The sequence below is a fragment of the Gallinula chloropus genome, assembly GCF_964237585.1.
Source record: "Gallinula chloropus genome assembly, chromosome: 12".
Lineage (NCBI taxonomy): Eukaryota > Metazoa > Chordata > Aves > Gruiformes > Rallidae > Gallinula > Gallinula chloropus.
In genome coordinates, this window is record NC_140097.1 from 21,636,878 (window position 1) to 21,661,543 (window position 24,666).

General features: G+C 43.8%; 1 protein-coding gene across 1 annotated transcript; it reads right to left on the reverse strand.

Moving 5' to 3' along the window:
- Positions 1-6,278: 6,278 nt before the first annotated feature.
- On the reverse strand, positions 6,279-19,139 carry RFT1 (RFT1 glycolipid translocator homolog; the record flags this gene model as incomplete). The annotated part of the gene is made up of 13 exons (XM_084269526.1): positions 6,279-7,254; positions 8,116-8,365; positions 9,534-9,639; positions 10,296-10,440; positions 11,614-11,744; positions 12,965-13,015; positions 13,865-13,943; positions 14,573-14,707; positions 15,660-15,761; positions 16,280-16,469; positions 18,258-18,374; positions 18,869-18,954; positions 19,077-19,139. 13 exons carry the CDS (start codon positions 19,137-19,139, stop codon positions 7,090-7,092), a joined length of 1,620 nt encoding a protein of 539 aa, XP_084125652.1. The 3' UTR covers positions 6,279-7,089.
- Between the last annotated feature and the right edge of the window lie 5,527 nt (positions 19,140-24,666).

Genomic DNA, 24,666 nt, shown 5'->3' on the forward strand with positions numbered 1-24,666 from the left:
TCACAAGTTATTTCAGAGGAGAATGCACAAGCTCCCCCAGCCTTCTGGAAGGAATGGTGTCCAGAAGGTGTTTAGCAGAACTGCTCCTTTCCATAAATATTTATGAACACACCAGTGCAAACTGGATTTCACTGCTGTTTAACACTCTCTGGGTAGCAACAGAAACATTTCCTTTGGTCTGTGATGTCGTTTGACATACATGCTTACATTCATCTGGGTGAAAGGGCTTTGGCAGTCATTCCATGTTGTCAGAACCCACACAAACATCAGCAGTTTGTGACTGCAACGAATGGCATCAGGGTTTTGACATTTGGAAACAATTATTCTTGTTCACAGACAGGTGATTTATTGACAACTGAGATGTGGCACCAAAACCTTTATTAATTGCAGTGCCAAAGATAACAGTGATAATGTGCAGTGACCTGCTGAAGTCCTAAAAGAGCAACTGTAACTTACATTTGTACTTGTTTTCTTTTTAGGACTGTAAAGCTCATCTCTTTTATATTTTTTTTCCTTTTGTAAAGCTTGTTTGCAGCCAAGGGCTAATATTCCATGGCAGGGACATTCTTTGACTGCAAGCTCGTGTGCCATCACTGTTGCTTGTCACTTCTGATGACAAAGAAACTCCATGTTATCACTGAAGAAAAATTAGAGCATTACTACTGGAATGACTTTTTCATTTGATGAAGTTATGCACTGAGCCAGCCTCCCACCTTTGTAAGACATCACTTGTATCCAGACAGCAAATTTCTTACTCTTTTTTAACCTAACTTCTTCTTTTGCCAATATTCTAGCCAGTAAACTCAAACAGTATTGTGACCTGCTTATGCCTGTTCTGAATTTGCTTCACACCCACCAGTTCCCCTTTCCCCCTTCCAAGGGGTAGATAAACTTCATGTTTGGTACAAATGCTTGGCACAGCAGTATGCTAACACAGCTGGCAAAGAACAACATAAGCACCAAGAATCATCCCATTTTCTCAGCAGACTGCTCACACAGAGAAGTTCCTTTTCACAGGTGAGACACCTGATACTGTTACCACAGGCATCTCTACCATTCTTTCTTTTGCTCTTAAGCAGAGGTTTTGGTTTTACAGTCAGCTTTATGAATAGCAATCATTAATCAACTGAAGCTGAGGCTAACATTCAAAATATTACACATACACAAGTGAAGGGTGAGAGGGAAGGAGCAAGATTTGGTTACCAGACACATAGAAGCCTCCTCTAATTGTTACCCTTACAGCTTCCTCCAAGTGTTACCTCTATCACAGTTTGATTGCACCATTTAATTAGCAGTTTTTCCTTCATATATATGTTAAATTCCACAATTCTCTGAACTCCTTACTGTATTTTGTGTTCCTGTTTCAAACCTTTTTGTATCTGCTTTATCCTCCTCTCCTGGAGTCCCTCTATAGTTACACACTTGTGTGGAAGGATCTTGACAGGCTGGAAAGGTGGGTCTGGGTGAACCTAATGAGGTTCAACACTGCCAAGTGTCAAGTGTTGCACTTGAGCTGGAAGAATCCCAGACCCATTTACAGACTGGGAGAAGAGCTCCTGGAGAGCAGCCCTGCTGAGAAGGACCTGGGTGTCATGGGGGATGAGAAGCTTCCCCTGAGCCAGCAGTGGCTCTTGCAGCTGGGAAGGGCAATGGGATCCTGGGCTCCATCAGCAGAGGGGTGGCAGCAGGGACAGGGAGGGGATTGTCCCTCTCTGCTCTGCCCTCCTGAGGCCCCAGCTGGAGTCCTGTGTCCAGAGCTGGGGCCCCAGGACAAGAAAGATGTGGGACTGGTGGAGAGGGGTCAGAGGAGCCACGGAGATGATCAGGGGTCTGGAGCAGCTCCCCTACGGAGAGAGGCTGAGGGAGCTGGGCTGGGTCAGCCTGGAGAAGAGAAGGTTGTGGGGGGACCTCATTGCAGCCTCCCAGTCCCTGAAGGGAGCAGAGAAACAGGAGGGGAATGAGCCTGTTAAAAGGGTAGAGAATGGCAGGACAAGGGGGATGGATTAAAGCTAAAGGAGGGAAGGTTTAAATTAGATATTGGGGGGAAGTTCTTTGCAGAGAGAGTGGTGAGGGGCTGGAACAGGCTGCCCAGAGAGCGGGTGGGTGCCCCATCCCTGGGGGTGTTCAAGGCCAGGTTGGATGGGGCCCTGGGCAACCTTGTGTAGCTCCAGGCCTGGAGGTTGGTGTCCCTGCCCATGGCAGGGTGTTGGAGCTCTGTGATCCCTGGTGTCCCTTCCAACCCATGCCATTCTAGGAGTCTATGATTCTATGGCACCAAACTTTTAAAGCAAGTCCTTATCACAGACAAGTCTGTGACTCATAAACCCTAACTAGCAATAAACACAGTGCTCTATCGGATTCTCACTGATCAAAGCTAAGCACGAAGTCTGACAAACACCAGAGCTGTTGTACGTTTCCCCACAGCTCCAACTGGAGAGCCCACTCTCCTTACTCCTAGCACACCTCAGCCGCATCGTAAGCACGCGCTGATCAGTCTCCACGAGCAGAGCGCCCAGCAACAGACATCCCCACTGAAAAGGATTCACTCCTCCTCCTCACAGATCGCAGCCAGGTAGTGAATGGAAGTAACTCAGATCTAGAAACTGAAGAGAGCAAATACCCTTTTGTGGAAGTAATCCCAAATGCAAGAAATAAGCCCTTCCCACCAGTGTTTTGTTTAGATCCCCAGCTGCTTACCCTTTGGAGTGTGCCTTGCGCTTAGTTTCCACAGCCCAGCTGTGCATCAGTTGTGGAAAGCTTCAAACCTCATTTTAAGCTTATATGGAGAATTAACTGCATTCACATAGTGCTGTCAAAATGCAAATGAATTATGTATTTTCTGCCAAACAAAATCATCCCATCGCAGCAGAACTCCTGATATGGTCAAATAGCCTCAGATCCTCTCTCCTCAGTATGATCTTTAAAAGAAGGGTAATTAAATCATTAAAAGGCATGATGTTCAAAGACCAAGAAATATGAATTCCACAAAAGTATCACATTTAAGGACTATCCAGATGCCAGCAAATTAGGTCTGGCAATTTAGCACTCAGTCAATCCTTCCTACCAACTAACAACTCAACGCCTCTTATGGGTGCTAAACTGTGGTGACCATTCAAGCTTACCTCTGTCTCTGCATGCCTGGTGAAGCAGATTACCTACTCAAGTCAAAGCTTCAGCTCCCAACTATTTTTCAATTTAAAAAACCCAACATACTTGCACCTCTTCCCCCACCCTCTTCAGACCAAGGAAGGGAGTATTTACAGTACTAGGTAGGAACAAACAGTTCAGCTGGCTGGTACCTAGCACCAGTACTGCCAGTTGCAGCATGATTCAGTTGACAAACTTCAGTAAACACAGAGTTTACTCCTGGCCACTGACAGGGCTTTTCTCACAGCAGCACACTGGTTGAAAGGCAAACAGAGATCCCTGCTCATTCCAACCCCCACAAACATACATTTTGAAAACAGCAAAGAAGAAAAAAGATGCCATTTCTTACAATGATACTACAGGAAATTTTCTCAATGTGTTCATTAGGAAATGGTGTGCAATTTTCTAGGTTTGTAAATAAATTTATACACAAAGAAGTCTATAAAACACAATCAAACTTAAGCATCAACTCTACCAAACATATAAATAATACCCCAGTAAGCCTGGACTGGAAGACAAAATCAAGACACAAGGGAAATAAATTTTATTCAGTGTTATCCTATTATATAAGCATTGTATCTTCCAGCTATTTGAATGTCATTCATCCAACTATTGAACAACCCCAAGCCTAGTCACATCACTACATATAAAATCATAACTTCATCAAAGAAAACAGTTTAATCCTCCTTTGACTTGAGCTAAAGGCTTTCAAAACAACACTGCAAGACAATTACAGCCAAGCATCCCAGCCTGCCTTTGACACTGACAGAAGGGTAAACAAAAGGGAAATTTGGTCAAGTTCAATCTCAACTTTGTCCCTGAGTTTGACAGAGTTTGCTTCTTTATAAAGCAATTAACAGCTTTCATGTTAAGGATTTCACAGATAAATAAGAAACCAGGAGACAGTTTCATAGGTCTATACTTCCTGTCCCTCCTTGTCATTTCCTGCCACAAAAAATAGATATAAGAAACAAAACCAACACAAAATTCAGTCAACTATCACTGAGCTGGCTTACAGATCAAGATTAAAAGGGGAATGTATCCTTAATTTGCAAATGAGCACTGATTAAGCTACTTTAAATGTCTTCCAGACTCCTATGAAGCTGCATTTTCACTTATTCAGACATGAGACTTATAAGCCTTTCCAGTATGAAATCAAAATCACTTGAAAATCCTTTCTCTTTACCAGCAAACACAGCAGTTCTGTTATGAGACTCGACAGCTCACTGTCTGAACTGTGAGATGTCCCATCACCCTCCTCCTGACAGCAGCACTGCTGTGGCTGTCCAGCTGGCACCAGAACGCTTCCAGCTCCTTGCCACCTCAGGAGAACTCTGAGCACAGGGCTATGGCAAAGCTTCCCATTCCAAAGAGGTTTGAAAATTCACTGTATTAATTAAGATATTGCCACAGTTAGGTCTCAAAGTAAGGCAGAAAAAAAACCCCATCCCCTTAAAAGAGTCTGTAAATTCAACTGTCTCATTTTGGTGGGTTTTTTTGAATTACAAACAAGTAAAGAAAATAAACTGTTGCCATCATCAGTTATATAAAGAAACTCCAACCCTCCACAATACATGGAGCTGTACTTCTGAAGAAACTCTGCACCTGATAAAAACAAGAAAAAGAAAAAGCTGCAAGCCAACTCAGAAGAGGAAAAATTTAAACACCAAGAACTCCCAGATCCACTTGAGGGAATAACTTAAGAGTTTGTTTTATTCAGACAGATTTCATAAGAACTTTGGAAGAATCAACAAGCCTCCATCAATGGCCAGCCAGGCAATGGGGACGCCACCATTAGCTGAGGAAGCACACCTTCTCTTCTACTGTCACAGTTTGGCTTCTCTGTGAATTTTTCAATCACTAAATATCTCTGGCAATATTCTCCAAGTGGAAAATACCAGAGTTCAGAAACTGCTTCTAACACTATCAAAGTGCTGACACTGACACCAGAAAGGACTCCTGTGGTTACCCAGGATGAATCACAGAATCATCAAGGTTGGAAAAGACCTTCAAGATCATCAACTCCACAATGCCATTACAGGGAAGCTTTTTCTTTTAAAGCAGTCTGATGATCTGTGGACTTGCAACATAATTAAACTAAAAGCTTTCAACTGCACCTGTCTGAGCACACGCTTTTCATCACTTGACATGTTGACTGCAGGCTGAACATGAGCCAGCAGTGTGCCCAGGTGGCCAGGAAGGCCAATGGCATCCTGGCTTGTGTCAGACACAGTGTGACCAGTAGGGCTGGGGAGGGGATTGTGCCCCTGGACTGGGCACTGGTGAGGCTGCACCTCGAGTGCTGGGTCCAGTTTTGGCCTCCTCACCATAAGAAGGACATTGAGGTCCTGGAGTGAGTCCAGAGAAGGGCAACCAGGCTGGGGAAGGGGCTGGAGGGCAAATCCTCTGAGGAGCAGCTGAGGGAGCTGGGGGTGTTCAGCCTGGAGAAGAGGAGGCTGAGGGGAGACCTTCTCCCCACCTCCACTGCCCTGCCAGGAGGGTGCAGAGAGGTGGGCGATGGTCTCTTCAGCCAAGGGACAGGAGATGGGACAAGGGGCAATGGGCTCAAGCTGTGCCAGGGCAGGGTCAGAGCAGATGGGAGGGAAAAGTTCTTCCCTGAAAGAGCTGTCAGGGCCTGGCACAGGCTGCCCAAGGAGGGACTGAGTCACCTTCCCTGAATGGGTTTTAAAAAGGGTAGATGAGGTACCTGGGACAGGAATGGTTGGACTTGATGATCTTAAAGGTCTTTTCTAACCTTGTGATTCTGTGATTCTGACATTTTTTTTGGTCCATCCAAACAGTGCAAACGGAACAATCATCATTACAAACTGGAAATGACCAATTCAGATCACAGACCAGCAGTAAAATACACTATCAGTAAATCTAAAACAGCAGCCTCATATCTCCTTTTACAACTTCTGAATATCCAAATATTCAACAATTAAAAAAACCAATTCAAGACAAAGGTTAAGACTGAAGTCCCAAGTAGCAAGACATAAGGAAAACTGGCTGTACCAAAATGAAACATCATTGACCTTCAGTTTCAGTATGCAGAAATCCTTGAATGAAGCCTTATTTAACATTCATTTTCACAGACAAAATAATTTTTATTGAGAAATTCATTTGTGCTGGCATTGAAAATCTCAAATAGAAACAATGGAGTGAAAGTGAGAAGGTTTTATGATTAAACTGCTGGAATTTCAACCTGACTGTACTTAACACCTTACGTACAATCCCTTGTTTTCTTTTAGCTAAGGCTTTAGAGTATTTTTGACAAGTTAATCAGTGCCCTCATAAATGAATGATGTGCTGAACAAAATAACCTTATACAGCTAGCACAGACACATGCTGTGTGTTCCATTAATTTACTTGTAAACGTCAGGACTTCTGTTCAGCACTTTACACTTCACAGCACCGACACCTCCATCTCTGCACCACGTTATTTCCACTTCAGGAACAGTGACATTGCCACTGGTCCTCACTCTGGTGTTTTTGCAGTTCTGTTTTGTGAGCTTTGTTGGGGGTTTGCCACATATTTTCTAACCAGTTAAGCAGCCCACCCTGCCAAATAAGGGCATTCTTAATTACGTCTTAAGACGGAAGCTGCGTGATGCCTTCATACATGAGCTCCCCACTGGTAAGCATGGGAGCTCTCTCCATGAGCTCCATCAGCAGGGTTTATCTCAAATCTTCATTCAGCACCAGAGGCTGTTTGAATAAAAGCTTAGAAAAGAGTGATACACAGAGAGAAAATTCCTCAGCACTCTTTCACTGCACTGAGCGGCCTGAAAGACAAAGTAATACTTAGCTGGCTACCTTGTGCCCTGCCACTCCAGTACCAATGCTTCTGAGAAATACACATGGAAAGCTTTTTCCATACAAATCTTATGGAGAAGATCCAGCCCTTTACTGCAAGCATGCACTGTTCTGCACACGAGCACTTCATGTTCCTTTCTTCATATAGCGGGAGAGGAAGTGGCTCCTGACAAAGTGGATCAGCTTGGTCTCTGTGCAGAGCACAGTACCCACGGCTGCTGCGAAGCACAGAGCCCCCACGCTGATGTGAAGCAGCTTTGCCATCCAGCCCTTGTCGCAGCAGAAGAATACCTACAACAAAGGAAACAAGCAATTGCAGGGGAACAGTCAGCACAAAGTGGATTTACTGTCTCCATAAATATATACAGTCCAACATCTCTCTTCACCAGGCTACCGCCAGCACCAAGCTGAGTGTGGTTTCATCTTATGCACAATAAATCATCTTTAGTGGCACTTGCTTTCTTAGGGGAGTTCTGTCAGCAAAAAACAAGCCTTCAGTAGATGTGGTAAATCTGGAAACTGGTATTAACTGGCATACAAAAATACATTAGTGTGAGATACTAGGAACATTCTGCTGGTGTGATCATGCAAGTCTGCTACATCGTAGCAACACACTGGGCTGTTTTCTCACAAAACCCCACTGGAATCTTCTGCTCCACAATATAAAGCTCTCTGTGCTAAGGCATAAAGGATTCTCAAGCTGCAAAATTCTGGTACTTGGAAATGCTACAACCTCTGCCTGTGCCATTACCATCCTGCAGTCTGAACAAATGCAATAAACACACTCTTGGCAGTTTTGGTTTCTCCTCTTGTTTGGGTTTTCCTCTAACACTTCTTTATTCCAGAAATTTTTGTAAGTTTCTTTGTGCTACTGCAAATTTCCAGTATTACTAAGAAGGACACAGATTTACCAACAGACAGGTGAAATGTGTTACATTTTATTTTACTCATCAGATACACCTTCTAGAGGTGTCAGTGAGAACTTTGTATCAAAGATAAAGTTTCTTAATACTATACCTTGCCTGCAACATGCTAGTCTTCCAGCCTGCTCCCACAAACCTGTCTGGCCAACGGCATTTCTCTACTCAGGGACACAAAAGTCATTTGACATGAACTTCCACAGTGAAAACAAAGTCTGAGAGAGATGCTTACCTCTGAGAAAGCAGTCACTGCTCCACTCAGGATATAAACGAGTGCCAAGACTGGTGAGGGAAGCAAGCCTGACAAAGGTCTGTAGGTGCTTTCCCGGAAGTAATCAGAGATGTAGTGGATGCTGTGAGCGATTCGAATCCCCATGTTGAAGCAGTTGGCAAGGATGAAACCCACACTGCCATGCCAGCGGGTCAAGAAATAAGAGATGCACAGAAAGGTGAAGGACAAGGCCAGCATAACAAAATTGTACCTAGGGGAGAAAAGAAACTATTTAAGAGTGTACACTGGCTTCATCTTTGGAGAAATACCACAATTTCTTTTCAAAAAAATTAAGAACAGAACTTCTCTCACCATCTCCTAAACGCAGGAGACAAATTTGAGATCTTCAGTTTAATTCCCTCAATGAATTTTATTAACAAGGAACAAATTAAGCCAAAAACTGTGTGATGTGAAGGAAATCTGATTTCACTAATCAGCTGATCACTCCTTTTAGAAAGTCCAAGTTAGCAACAATAATTGGTAATGTAAAAACTTGTGGATTTTTTTTCTGGTTTATTTTAGGTATTAAAGAAAAACAGTGCTGAACAAGATGATGCTTTATTTCGTTTCTTCTCCAAGCAGTGGCTTTGAAAACCAATTCACACTTCAAAGGGGTCATGAGAGCAACCCTTGCTTGATGGTAACAATGGGAAGGCAACTGAGCTACAAAGTCAGTAACCACGGACGATCACAGATCAAATGCAGGCTGGAAGGGACCTCAGGAAGCCAGCTAGGATAACCTCTTACCACCAAGTTCAGACCTGCAATGGGGATCATTCAGAAATGTACCTGATACACAGTAACTGTGCATGAAAAAGTTGCAAAACTGCAATGAGCACACTGATAGCCTGTCCTGAAAACCATAGCTTCAAGCACAGATCAAGACCTAGACTTAACATTTAAATTACTTTTCCAGTTAGTGGGGTAGCAAAGCTAATCTAACAATCTTTTTATTTCTTCATTCCTGACCTTTTTACCCAAGCTTTTAAACACTGGCTGAAGTCTCTACACCTAAATCTCCGTGCAGACAGCTAAGAAGTTGGTTTTCAGTAGGGCAGGATATTTTTATGCCAATTTCAAGTGCACCAATCTCTTTACAAGGTAATTACAAATAGCTTTTTAATGAGATCAACGTTTGTCAATAAATACAAGTATATAAAAAACAAAAGTAGCAGATGTTTGCTTGCCCATCTGTTGCACCTGGCTCTGGAGACAAGGAACATTGTTTATAAAGTCACTGCAAGAAGAAATTTGCTCTTGGGATAAAAGCATTTCCCAGCACATATCCACAATGGAACCACTGCTCTGTTCCCACACAGAACTCCAAGCCAACCTTACACAGACTCCTGACAGCATATTTTGGGGACACTGTTTCCTACCTGTCTACCTCTTCTTTGCACATCAAAGCAAACGTAAAACACTCTGTTACTCCATTGACAGCGAGAAACAGGACATATAAAGAGTAACATCGGAGGAGATCTGGACCTAAAAGCACATCAGAATGATAAATAGATCATTATTTCTTTTATAAAACCACATGGTTTTTATGCTCACTGATAGCAAGAGGTAAGAGTTGTGGTGTTATCACTAATACTGGAAACGTAAGATCACTCAAGTTTCCTCTCTGGAAACATTGACAAAATTACAAATACACAAGGCAAAATAAAACCAAAAGCAAACCCCAAATCACTCAGGCAGAAGAACTGTCATAGTAAGAGAAAAGATAACCATTAGAAGCGGTATTTTATTCAGAGGGATTTCCTAACTAAATATATTTTCATAACCCAAATCTTCTATTGTACAGAAATTTGTTGAAATTAATCCAATAGTCACTATGAGGTACTAAAAGCAATACAATGTGTGTTTTGAACACAACAGGAAGGAAACCAGGAAGGCTGTTCAATATATTCAAAACTGAGAGCTAATTTACACCTAACTTCAGAAATCTCCATTCAGAGCTTCATCACCATGTCTGTTACAAAGGCACGAGGAGCTCTGGATTCAGGCAAGCTAAGTCACAGATTTCAACAGATTACACAAAGTTCTGCTAATTTACACAAGAATTCTTAAGAGCTGCAGGTTTTAGATTTGTTTTTTTCTTTTTTTAAAGTGACTTCTTTGCCAGCTCTGTAAATCTTTACCTGTTCCAGAACTGAGCATTGAGCCTCCATAAATATCCAGAGCCAGCTGGGAATAGGCATAGCCAAACACCGTGATGGTAAGGCCAATCAGAAGCACAAGTTTCAACAGCAATTCCAATACATTTGCAGCCATAGCAACATCATCCTGCAAAATAAAAGTAGTCAGTTACATGAAAGAGAATTAATATAATCATTATTTTCATGCAGAAAAACCACCTGACATACAAAAATCAGTTTGCAAAGCATAAAAAGGTGTGCAACTTCTCCTTTGTTACTGAATTATCCACACATGGTCTTAACTTCCAGCAATTTTTACCTCCTTTTATTATTCCACGCTGTGTTTTACTCATTACAGATCCCACCTGAGTATCAGCCATGAACACATTTGCTCAATGACATGTACAAACAGCACCTGCACCTGTGCAACAGTTGGTAAATGGCAAAGAAGAGCACAGCACCTGCCCAAGGCCACAGCCTGAGCCAGCAGGAGGGTCAGGTTTTTACTGCTGCACAGGACCACTGGATTTGCCACACCAGAACAAGCATCTTGTCATATCTGCTACCTTGTTACAAGAAGCATTCTTGTACTGTGATGTAATATTACTACACAGAGTAAAAACTCATAACCATTTTGCCAGGTACATGTATCAGGTACATTATATATAGAAACACACATATACCTACACCTTACTTAGCACACTGATGACCAGAAGGATGGGAGTTGTTTAACTGCACACACAAAGTTGTCACAGTATCAGACAAAAGCCCAGGCTGACCTTAATGACTGATGTAGAATCTCTCCCCTAGAGCATGCATTAGCATTACTCTGTGGAACACAGCTCTTGCTTGTTTAGCCACTGATATGCCACACACAGCTTAAAAACTCAGGAAAAACACTATTTTCTTCCCCAAACTGCACCCTTTGGAAACAGCACTGTTAATACTCAACAGGTACTTACATCTTCACAGTAAGTTAAATATTTTCAGACAGCCTTTATTTGATAGAAACACCATGGTTTCATGATTGAAATAGCTGCCTACATATACCTGGCAACGTCTACAAGAGTTTGCATCACTCTGGAGCATGTGCTGTAAGCTTCAGTTATAAACCAAGGCAGTATTATGTCACTGAGTATCTTAATTTCTATTTCATTAGAATTTTACTTTTTTCCACTTCAACTTTTCAATGTTAAGAGTCTTTAGGCTCAAATTTGAAGACACATTTCTGTCTGTCACTTCTGTGATGCAACTAATCTGTAACAAAAATAAAATAAAATAATCAAGCACCTGACATGTCATGAATCAAAAATAAACATACCTGCTTCTGGTCCTTTACATTCTTCCCTCTTTCCAAGACGTTAGCAAAAAAGACATAAAAACTCTCCTCAATAGGCAAAAAGATAAACCTGGCCACCAGTGAGCCAAGGTTATTCACGATATCATACACACCTTTAAAAAAATAAAAGAAAGAAACACAGTAGCAACCTGTCATTTTTTTATACAGACTAACTTCTGAATCTTTAACAATGGCACAAATTCTAATTTAACATTTCCACTGAACAAAGAGAAAAGAAGTGGAATTTAGTGCATCACTTCAGTAACAGCACCAAACCACGTGTCAAATCCTTGTGTGGAGGAAGTTGAAAGATCCTGACAAATTCCACTGAGTGAGAACAGCAATGTGAGGATGTACTGATCCAGAAGAGAAAGATCTGTGTTTGGCATGAGGGTTTTTTTGTTTTGACTTTCACTGAAGCAGAAGGGGAATTCTACAGGTGGTTTTACCAACACTTCCATCCTCAGCAAGACCCTGCTCCAAACCTAAGACACCTACGTGCACGTGGGTACAGCCACGCAGAGCACAGTCACTGACACAGGGGAAGTCAGGCACATGGGGAAGTGCTTTATGTGTTCACAGTGAAGTAACAGAACAGTTCTGGCTGATTTCACAGGACCTGGAACCAATATTCCTCAACACTGTGAGAGTACAGGCATTTTTGTACTCATTGTTCTGTTTTAAAGACCTTTCAAGTAAGAGGCAGCTCAACTGTTCACAGGGGAGGAAGGTCAGAAGCAGATGTAGTTACTGGTGGGACATATACTCAGCATTTATGGAGGAATATACTACTGTCACAGCAATTAAAAGTAATTGAAACTAGCTAAGAAACTTCTAACAGTGGGCCAACAATTACAGGCTATTTTCCTTCCCTGAGCTATAAAGAGCCAAGGTGCTGCCAACTCAGTCATCCGAACAGCTACTGCCACACGTTACTTGAACCACAGTGAATTCTTTTACAGAATGTAATTCAGTTTTGAGATGCAGTGCTATAAACAATGATGCTCTTGCTGTCACAGCTAACAGATTCCAAAGGAAGACTACAAAAACTGCAGACACACAATTATAATGCATTGGACACCAATGAAGTTTAAAACAAGAAGAAAAAAGATACGTGGGATGACACATCCAATTGGAAAGCTTTTAATATCCAGGACCTTAAATTCTTTTCTGTATCAATCATTCCCTGAAAAGCATCTCAAATTCACAAAGGCTTTGAAATCTTCTCAGATTTTCAAGTTTTCTTCAAACACCTGAAGCCATTTTCAGAACCATCCAAAGAGCAGTGCCTAAGAAAACTTGTGTCACCATCCTACCAAACCATCACACTTACCCTGATCTCCAAAATTTAACACGTTCAAGAACGTCATCACGTATCGTTCCCCTGTAAGTTCAAAAGAAAGAACTTAAGAAAAAGTCTTTAAATCTTGCCCAAAACTTGTTCAGAAACTTCTAAGTATTCAAGAGACAAAGTCAAACAGGGATACAGAATACCCTCAAACACTTTATTCAGGTTGGTAACATCTGCTGGCAGCAGCCTCTGGAAGTTGCAGGCCCACACTCCCCATCAGCTTTCTCAAGCTTGAAGTCATTCTGTAAACAGTACTCACTGGCCCTTCTCAAGCATCCTGGCTTGTATCAAAAATAGTGTGGCCAGTGGGTCTGGGGAAGTGATTGTGCCCCTGTACTGGGCACTGGTGAGGCTGCACCACGAGTGCTGGGTCCAGTTCTGGGCTCCTCACATTAAGAAGGACATTGAGGTCCTGGAGCGAGTCCAGAGGAGGGCAACCAGGCTGGGGAAGGGGCTGGAGGGCAAATCCTCTGAGGAGCAGCTGAGGGAGCTGGGTGTATTGAGCCTGGAGAAGAGGAGGCTGAGGGGAGACCTTCTCCCCACCTCCACTGCCCTGCCAGGAGGGTGCAGAGAGGTGGGCGATGGTCTCTTCAGCCAGGGGACAGGAGATGGGACAAGGGGCAATGGGCTCAAGCTGTGCCAGGGCAGGGTCAGAGCAGATGGGAGGGAAAAGCTCTTCCCTGGCAGAGTTGTGGGGCTGTGGCACAGGCTGCCCAGGGAGGGGCTGAGTCACCTTCCCTGGGTGTGTTTAAAAAAGGGTCGATGAGGTGCTCAGGGATCTGGTTTAGCACGAGACAGAATGGTTGGACTTGATGATCTTCAAGGTCTTTTCCAACCTTGTGATTCTGTGATTCTCCATCACAGCTGTGCACCAAGCCTCACCTTCTGTCAAAATCTGTTTCAAGAATGACTGTTTGAAGAAACTCCAAGTCAGCCTTGCTTCCTTCCAGTTAACAAAGGTCTGCAAAATAGAAGTCCTGAAATGTAATCAATGTGATGGAAACTGAAGTAGAAATGGGGAATACAAAGCCAGTGAAATACTACTCTAGGCTAGCTCTAACTGCAATGATGAGGAAAAACCAGTATCACAGCTACTAACAACTAATCTATAACTGCTAAATTCTGCTGAAAACTGCTATTGTTTCAGACAAGTACCCAAACAAGTTTTTTACAGAAAACATTGTTCAAAGTTAAAAAACAGGGAAAAAAAACCCCAAAAAACCATGCTGTTTAGCATGGCAATATAGCCTTCACCTTAACTGTACATATCAATTCATTACTGCTCTTCAAACTGTCCCTACCAGTCCTGCAAACCAAGGGCCACGTTATCTTTTCTATCTGCAAATCTTCTGCAAAATGTGTTCTTCCTCACTTCTTCCTCTTGTCATTTCTTCCTTGCCTCATTTTCTGTTGAGAGCCCTGGAGAGATATTTGAGTACCTATAGGGTGCTGTGTAGCACTATGTTCATATTCTGGAAAGGCCCATGTTCCACAATCCACGGTAACGTGCATCAGGCTTCTTTCCTGCCAGCAATAGCTGGCCATTCCCCACACATAGCAATGTTCCATGAACTGAACTGTACAACCTACCTCATCTTCCACCCAGTTAGGCAACAGAGCTTTCATTCTAGCAACAGGAAAGGACTTCTTTGTTGCTTCAGGTGACCCCAGAAACATCACAAAGTAAAACACGTAGCACATTACCAGAACACTGACATATAAAAGCTGGAGAGATAAGGAAGCAGAGAAGAAAAATCACCAGTGGTATAAAATAAACTTAGAAATGCAGAATTACATGCTAGACTTCCAAATTCAGTGAGAAGAAAGTGTAGTGAGTAGATCTTATTCCTATTAAATATTAAACTATGCAAAGACTTGAACACCTCTTAAGAATGCTGCTGGTGTTTGGGGTCTTTTTAATCTGCAGGTTACACAGCCCTTTGCTAACTTGCATGTTCTAGTCAGGATTTGAGAATGGTTGTTTAGAATCCAATTATAAAGCAGTAATTCACCTAGTAAAAAATCAAGTCAACAGAGCAGCTATCATCTACATCTTGCTTTGACAAGTTCTAAGCTACATGCTACAGCCACTGCAAAAACTGAACATAAAACCAACCCAGTCTGAGGTGGATCACATTCTTGTTTGGAGGTGAATTGACAGCACACAAGCCACAACCCTGTTTTTCAGGTGCCAATATATCCATTCTTCCTTGTAGTAAAGAAAAAAATTTAAGTCAAGAGCATGTGATATGATTAACACCTGATGAGGTGACAGAGGTTGGGGTACAGGCTGATGAAGTTACATGGGATTAGAGTCTTCTACAAGTCTAACAATTCTGAAGCCACGTGGTGAACAGGGTCTTCAAGTGTTTGAATGTCTAACTCATTAAGGAAAAGAGTCAACATAAAGCTGACATAGAGCAACACAACCTTATTAGCAACACATGCCTTTGCAGACAGAAGGCATTTTCTTGTACCTTCATTAAACTGCTCAAGATCAAAGTGCCAAGTGAGTAACTGCTATCAGAAAAACACTAAACACAAGTGCTAAATCTTAAACCCACCACAAACATTTTCTCTCACCTCCCCGGAGTTATTTAGCAGGCTACATGTCAAAGGCAAATACAAATTCAGAAAAATCAAGAATTTATAGGAAAAACAAACACAGGAATCTTACCTGAGCCAAGGAAAAAATGTAGAGGCCCCACTGAGGATAAAGGACTACTAAAATGACAGTCAGCATGCATTTTGACACTACTGAAAGGCTTTCAGCAATTACCTGTAAGAAAGAGAAAAGAAAGACTGTTTACTTTCTGCCAGCTTATTCACATGCACAAACTTAGGTTCACACACAGAACTTCTGCAGAAATACACAACTTTCGAAGTCAGTGTGGCTTTAGCACAGAGATTATTTTTGCTGCTTGTAATTTCTCTGCCATTTTTCTATGCCTGCATTTCACAGTTCCTCCACTGCATCTTCCCAGTCCTCCTTATGGGACATGAGAGAGAAATTTTTGCTTGAGACAATGTTCTCAATTGCTCAACCAACTGAATGCAACAACTGTGGAAGTTGTTTCCCTCTCCCTCCAATTAAAACTCGTAATTCAGTATTAACTCATAAGAAGTATTAAGTATTTAACAGGTACAGGTTTGTATCTGTGTTACAGCTATACCATGCAGTACTAAACACCACACACAGGGGTTTTTCAATGGTTGAACATCCTTCAGTAATCTCTTCTTTTCCATCAGGAAAGAGAATTCCCCCCAACACGTATCCACCTCGTGGACTTTACTAACCTTAAGTCTCACAAACAAATGAGCTTGTGCTAAGACCCAGAACGGTTCTCCCAGAAGTTCAATAACTGCAGACAGACCAAATGCCACCACACCAGCCTGATAATGAGGAACCACAGAAGGATCAGGTACTTCAAGCAAGTGCAGCCAGATTAAGCCCAAGAAAACAGACCAAAACACACCAAGCGGGACTCTAAAATGTCAACACAAGAACAATCAATAGAAACGTTACTCAAACAGAAAAAACCAAAATTAATTAATATTTCACATATTGCCATAATAATAAAAAATACCCTGAGGAATTCTGCTGTACAAAATCACTTTTTTAATGCAATGAAGATTTTTAAGGCATTCTTTTGCAAGACAGAAGACATTTTCCTGACTTGTCTATTTCCTACTCAAGAACCCAAGGTAAGGGAAACTATCTGTATTTCTTGTTCCCTAGGACAGAACAATTCTGTGACCTGCAGAACTCTGCAAACCCCTCACTGCTGCAATTTTTACAGCCTTTGGTTACCAGATGTTGGGCACACAAGCTTTGCTGGATCTTGCTGTAACAGATAAAGATGCCACCACTCCCAACTGCTAGTCTCCTTCTTCCAGAAACCACTGGTTCTCCAGAGAGCAACAGCAGAGTGAGCAGGAGAAAATGCATGCCTGCACCTCTGGCATGTCAATTCACAATGCTCTACTGCAGCTAAGGGCCACTTTGATTAGTGGTTGTAGCTACAAAGCCAAGCGATGCACACGTGTGCAGCCGTGTGGTACCTTCTGTTGACACTGCCTCAGGAACACGACGTTTCTAGCAGAGTGCAGGAAGTTTTATATCATTTCAGCAGGACCTATGTGACCCCCTCATTACCAGATCCCTAAGGTATCTGACATCAAAGGTCCTAAGGTGTATCTCAGATCCCTCAAGAAAGTTAATCTTCATTTTAAATTATGCTTCTCTACAAGGAAAAATGTAAAAAAAAAGAAAGGTGCAGAGTCATTGTTAACTCTCTCATTTAATACCCACTGGAAATGCCATCAAACAGCACAAAGCTAATTATATAAAGTGATGAAAGATCTATTACATTTTAAATAGCAGCATTTAATCTATCCCTGAAAAGGGTCATCTGCCCTCTTACTGCAGATGACCACACACAATGCCCCACTGCTGGGCCAGATCTAATTAACTGCTGTGCAGGTCCAGGGAAACTCAGCAGGGTGCCCCAGCAGAAGAAGAGGTGCCCCTGTTTTGTTGCACAGAAGTAGTTTTCTGCCATATCAGACAGGTAAACTTACCTGCCAACCCAGCTGACTGCAACTCTGCTAGGTCTGACAGGGGAAGGAGCAGAGGAGTGTGTCCAGGAACCAGAAGTGCTGCAGTCACACAGACTTTAAGCTATCCACTTTATACTATAAATAATGCTGCAGTTGAAAGAAGCTGTGCTATTTACTCCCTGTTGTTTAATTCCAACACTTTACTTCACCCTTTCACATCCCTCCTATCCAACACAACCATTTACATTGCCATGCCATTAAACTACCTCAGGGCTCAAGACTTCAAAAGATGTTAGTTGAGGGGAGGAATAGTATCTAGAGCAGCTTCACAAATGCTTATCAAGTCACAGGGGTAGAAAAGGGAAAGCTGAGCAGGCAGAGGAAGAAAAAAATAAAGGAGTATTTGTGCAAAAGGGCTGTCCCTTAATGGCTACAACATAAATAAAACTCCAGGTTAAGGGACAAAACAAATAGCTCCTGATAGCACCTTTGAGGATGCACTTCCCCACTTTCTCCAGAAAGAGATCAAGTCTGAAGTGCTAAAGCAGCAGACTTGGGCAGCTTCCCATGTCAATCCCAAAACATGCCTGAGACCACTAAACACTCAATCCTGACACAGTTGCCTCAATAAATAAATTCTTGATCTCGTTTTGTGAGTTCTCAGACAAGAATTAGAAATAACTTCTCAAGCAGTAAATTTTTCCAGGCATCTTACGTCAGCCACAGCAGGTTCACTGTTTTGGTCCAGTTTCGCTTTGTGCTGCCGCTCAGACAAGCTCTGCGGAACGCCTCCCGGGCCAGGAAGACAACAGTGGAATACAGCAGAGTCAGCCTAAAGAGGAGGGGGGAGAGGAGAGAAAGTCATTTCTTCCCATGCCACTTCTGAAACCCCGGGTGCAGCAGCACCGCTGCCAGTTGTGACACGGGGCTGCCTGACAAGCCGAGGAGGCGCATACAGAACGCAGAGTGATACGGGATACGACATAAGGTATCACCATCTCCCAACAAAGGAGGGAAAGCAACTGCGTGTGATTCTTCGAGTGACACAGGCACTTTCAGCGCGCTGTAAGCCAAACACACGCAGGCACGTAACTCACTCTCGGTACACAGGGACACACCGTGGTGTCCGGCCGCTCCTCAGCAAGGCGATGCTTAAGGTGAGAACAGCCCGGCGGTACCTCTGCTTCGGGGAAGAAGCCCAGCCTCGGAGATGCTCTCCCACGGAACAGGGCAGAGCCCCCGCAGCGAGCCCGGCGGGTTACGCGCCGAACCCACACGCCTCCCTCGGGGAGGCCCCGCCGTGCCGGGCCCCAGCCGCCCCCTCACCTCACGCTGACCACGCCGAGCAGCTCTCTGGAGAGGTACCGCAGAGTGAACGCGTTCAGCCCGAAGGTGACCGCCCGGAACAGCACCTGTGGAGGAAGCCACACGGGAAACACCTGCGGGCCGGGCGGGGTTGAAGCGGCTCCCGCCAGGCACCGCCGAGGAGGAGGAGGAAGAGGAGGAGGAGGGGGGAGGCGGCGCGGCCCCGCACCTGCAGCAAGGCGCTGGAGGAGGCCAGCCGGGTGGCCTGGAGCAGCGCGTCCTGCGAGGCCATCAGCGCCCGGCCGCCGGGAAATGGCGCCGCCGCTGTCGCGCCGCGATGCCGTCAGCTGGGGCGGCGCCCGGCGCGGCTGGGAGCGGAGCGGGCTGCGGGCGGGCGCCACTGCTTAACGCCCGGGGCGGGCTGCGGGCGGGCGGGCGGCGCTGCCTGACGCCCGGGGCGGGCTGCGGGCGGGCGGCGCTGCCTGACGCCCGGGGCGCGGGGGCCGCTTCGGTGCCGCCGCTGACTCGAGTGGCCACCTGCCACAGTAACTGGGCTCCGCGGGCGGCCCCGCGGCTAAAGCCGCCGCTCGGTGAAACAGCCCGAGCCGCACGCCGGGGTCTGGGGGAGCCTCTTGGGACGGGCTGTTCTGAGGCAGCTCCGCGCAGTGCCCGCCGCTTCCCTTCTGGACGGGACAATCACACCCAGTCCTGCCCCGACACCCCAGCCCCAGGCCAAACGGCCGTGCTGCAGGGCTCCTCACCACATGCTGGGGTTAAAAACCCAACCAACCAACCTCCAAAGATGCTAATTAATAGTAACAAGTTTAATTCAGTAACACAGGCCTGAAGTCTTCCAGAGAATACTTGAGACACATCACTTCCAGGCTGGGTCAGGTTACTGCACCAAGAGATTGTACCTTTGTATGTTATTCCCTTCAAAAGCCTGGTGCTTCCAGCTCAGAAGTCAGACTTCCCTTGGTAATACTAGAGCTGAACACAACTTTCCATGTCTAACAGCAGCTGTTGAAGTTTTCAGCGGGGGGAGAAGCCTCTGAGCCCTGCTTGGTTTCAGCTTCTTAATGACAGAACACGAACTGCAAGCTTGAAATCAGGATCTGAAGAGAACCTACAGAGCCAACAACATTCTTCCAGGTCACACAAAGCAGCAGTCTGACCAGCAATTCTGTCTTCTGCATGAAACCCCCTTCTCCTCTGAGGCACTGCACCTTATTCTTGACATGTTCAAAGGTTTTCAGTCATTGTTCCTGTGGCTGTATGCAGCACAGGAGTACATCACCCTATGAAACCTTTCAAGTGCAATACTAGTATTGGGAAGACCTAACTTTGTTAAAAACAAAGATTACCTGATTGTAAATATGGGGAGATGTGGACAGGGAAGAGAAGCTAATCTGTGTTGGGTAGTTGTAGAGACAGGAAGAGATCTCAGAGATTTTGGGTTATAGAAAGGGGTTCTGGCTAGAGAGGAGGGACCACTGCAACCTCCCATCTTCCTTAGGCAGTTTTCCAATTCTCAAATGGAAAAGGCAATTAAAAATATTGTCCTAATTCAGGCTCTGGGTTTTTCTCAGTGGCAGTAATGGTGACAGCAGAAATCAAAAAATCTTCTAGGAAGTTATGGCTTTGTGCTGTCATGTCACTAGGGGTGGCTGAACTGAGGGAATTAAAATAAAACCCATCACAAATTACCAGCTGTGCTGCGGGGGGGGGGGGGCGCGGGGAATGCAGTCCAGCACAAAGCATGCAGCATCTACCAACAGTCCTGTAAGGATCTGTGTTATCCTCTCTCTATATATTTATGTATAGACACATATATTTTCATGACAAGAGCAGGGAACTTCAATAAGTAAAACAGGAGAAGTGAGTGTACTGACTGAGGCAACAGTCCGACCTTCTCAGGCACCTGCCATGGGCAACAGCAAAGTGACAACTAGTGACATTTTGTTGGGCAGTTTGATTGTCACCTCAAAGCGGAAACAAACAGCTGCAAAGCCTGCGGAGGTGGGAAAAGAAAAGAATCAACTGATCTGAGCTGTTTTTAACAGGAACCACTTTTGCCACTAATGGCTTTAAGCCGCTAGATGGCAAGCGGCCCTTGAGGCATCCAGCAGCAGGACCGGTCTGCACCCTCCGCCCAGGCTGGAGGTGAGACTCAAAGGGGGGTCTTTTTTACCCCGGTAACACCTCTCAGATTCTACCGCAGGTGACATCAGAGCAATAGAGCAGGCCGATTCACAAGAGTAGCGCGGCACAACACGAGCTGAAACCAGACTAAGAGCAGTGTTTCCGACTTACAAATGGACCTACCACTGACTTGGCTTCCTGCAGCGCTGGGGAACAGCAGACTTCTAACACAGTTGACAAAAACTGGGGTTTTTTTTCACATAATTTGAGAATAGGTACTCCAACTTGAAGATACGTATGGCTTAAAGGAAGAGGAAGTTACTGACCTGGCATACAGCATCCAGAAAGCTTCCCAGGAACACACAGGCAAAACAGTTGCTCTCCAATTGCCTCCCACAGCAGGCAATGCCCACTGAGCATTCCAACGTCCTCTCACCACAACGTGCACCCCTTTTGGTTGTCCTGAGGCGACTGTTTGTAGCAGCATACTCTAAAATAGATCAGTTTCCTTAACAGCAAAGTAGACAAGATAAACTAACTACTACAAAGGTCTTTAGTGCCAGAGTTCCATCTGGAACTAAAACTACACTGGATGCTCCTCCAGAACAGAACAAGCATTCCTTGGCCAGGGACAATGGGTAAACCCCTACTGTTATTAGTAGAGTACACAGAGCCTGTATGGCAGAGAGAACCTCTTCAACCTAAAGATTAACTACTCCAAAAAGACCAGTCAGTCATATGCACAGACCTTAGAATGAATAGGGACTGTTCCTTTAGACTTTCAGAATGGAAAATCTTTGCGTTTCAGGTCTCAGTAGCTGTGTTCCACTTGCAGTAACTGTATTTCATTACCCCATTAATAAGGTATTTCAAGAGGAAAGGTGGACTTTCAGAAATTACAACCTTTATATAAACTGATAGTAGTCCAGAAATAGTAAAACTTGTTAAGAGTAGGTAGAGGCCTTCTGTAATATCACTTCATCAGAAGGGAAATCATCTTCAGCTAAAATACTATAGCTAATTCCCTTAGGGACAATAGTTCCCAAATTAATGACAATGTGAGACCGGGAAGCAGGAATTATTAAATCAACAGAGACACCTTGAAACAGGCCTCATCTATTGCAACTTATCATCTGTTCTGAAACAAAGATGCCATTGCAGGATCAAAATCAAATCCAGCACAAAGGATCAACAGCAAATTTGTATTTTGTACTGCACTTCATAGTTAAACATATTCTAGTATCTTCATTTTATTTGTGGGTTTCCTTTCTCTTAAAGTGCCCTTGAAGAATCAAGTTAGAAAACCAACTGTGCTTTGAAATCATAAGCAAAGTTCTCTGCTGCTCTCTCTCTACCTTCTAGAGCAGTGCGTGCTACCTATGGCCTGCTGCATGACTCCATGTCATGGCTGGCTGTATGGATTCTAGTAAAGGAGAAGAGCAGGTACAGAACTGGAGCTCTGGAGTGTTGGCTCTGCAGGGCTCATGCGTCCCAGGACCCCCCAGCTTCACAGGAGCATGATGCTTAACAGCTGCTCTGCCTCTGCTACAAGTCCACACGTTGCCATTTCATTGTGGAGGACAAAACACTTGATTCCTGAGGTGGCAAAAGGTGCTTTTCCCTACACAGCTCAGAAGCCTCATGTCAGCAGAAGACAGATTATGTTCAAGATAGTTTTGTTTTTCTTGGTTTCTTTTTTAAAAACAATGAATAGAAGAGATCTGCGTGTCTGTTCCTAATCATATAAAGATTGTTCCCACACAGAAGTAACTAGGAGGTTGGAGCCAAAGCAGGGAGCCACATGACTTACCAGACCAGGCACTAAAACTCATCAAGTTCTCTCACCTCCTGTGAGCACCCCTCTTGGGTCAGGGACCATCTGGGCCTAAGAATGGAACATTTCCAGTTGAGCGCAGAGCTGCAGAAAGGAAAAGAGGAGATTCACAGGCCATTCACCAGCAAAGGACCCACTAGGAGTTACTGCTTTGCCAGTTTCTCTTCCCTCCAAAGTGTCCCCAGAGGTCTTTTAGGATTGGTTTCCCCAGTCCTTGGGGGCTGAGTTAATCCCTCTGCACACCTTAAGTGCTGAAGCATGTTAAAACAAAAATCTGCACACACCCCCATCCCCCAGATACATTGTTAGTTCAGCAAGGATTTCATTTACATCCTTCCTTTGGGATGGAAGAGTAAAGGGGCTTTTTGAAGAATGCAGGGTAGTGGGTTTTTTCTGTGATACACTACATTTGAAAATTGCACCTGGCATTCCAGTGTAGCCTTAGACTTCACAGTGCTAATTTTGCCTCACACGCTTTCACAGTGCATTGGCCTTTAATGCCCTGTTTATATATCATTTCATCAACTGCTTTTGCTGCCTTATCAGTTTCACTTTAAAATTCACCTTCTACTTATTGGGAGATTTTATGTGTTAAGTATATAAAAGACTGGCATTTTCTTACATCTAAAATTTAATGTAAACCAATGTTCAACTCAAAGGAAAAGCGAACAATGCAGCAAATCTACAAGTGTTAAAATATTAAGGATGGCATAATGCTAAGTCTTCAAAAATAGTGTCAAGTTATTACACTGCATCATCTACAAGATTGTAGGCAGACTTTAAGAAACAGCACATATTGATTAGATCCAAAATGACTGTTCTGTACCATGCTGCCTGCTTCAAATAAACTTTACACTTCTGTCCTCTTTATCACTGGAACTGGCAAGGTCCTTGCTTAAAATTCGTGCAGAATGTGGACATTGCTTAAACAGATAATCCAGTCTGCATAATCTTTACTGTCACATGTGTTCTCAATACATTTCCTCTGTATCTATGTTTATATATGTTCAATTGAAAATTATTTCTGTCTTGCCTTCCTCAAGGCTAGAAATTCCAGCCATTTCACTGTGTCACGACTGCTCCTCTCTGCCTTACCAGTCTCTTAACTGGCTTAGAAAACTTTGCATCAGTCTCCTATTCTGAACACCAACCAGACAGTTTATCTAATCACAGTGTGCTTTGGAAGCCTGGTGATACATGAAATGAGAAAAATATAATGGAACACTTCTGGATTTTTTGCATAATGTATAATGTCAGCAATAATCATAAATGAGAAGTTCTCCTGTGGATTCTTTTACCTTGCAGAATAGTAATCACCTTCATTTATTGTCCATTCAAGATACATGTAGCTTCACCTGTATGGTTAAGCACAGTTTCTGGGGGGTGGTATGTCTCAAATTTTCACCTACAAACTTGAATGATGTGGTTATGGATAGGTGCTGAGACAAACCATGGCTGTTTCCTCCTTCCCATGCGGTCTGTGGGACTGACTTCCCAGTTCTATTTACTGTCGCAGGTTTGGTGATGACTAATGCATTACTAGTGAATGTACAGAGAAGTGTTTTCTGGAGATAATAGCCCTAGTAAAGTAATAGAAACAGGTTTTGCAGCTGTGAGCACTTGCACTTGAAAAATCTCTCCTAGCTAGTGGTTGGTATCTTTGCACTAAAAAAGTAGTTCCATAAGCTCCAGGCTACTACCCTTAGGAAAACTGTACTTGGAAGGTACAGAAGGACTGCAGAAGAGACTTCTACTTGCTATACAAACAAATATGTTAACAAACACTATTTGCTTTAATAAGCCTCTGTTCATTCAAACAGTTCACAGCTGAGTACTTGTGCAG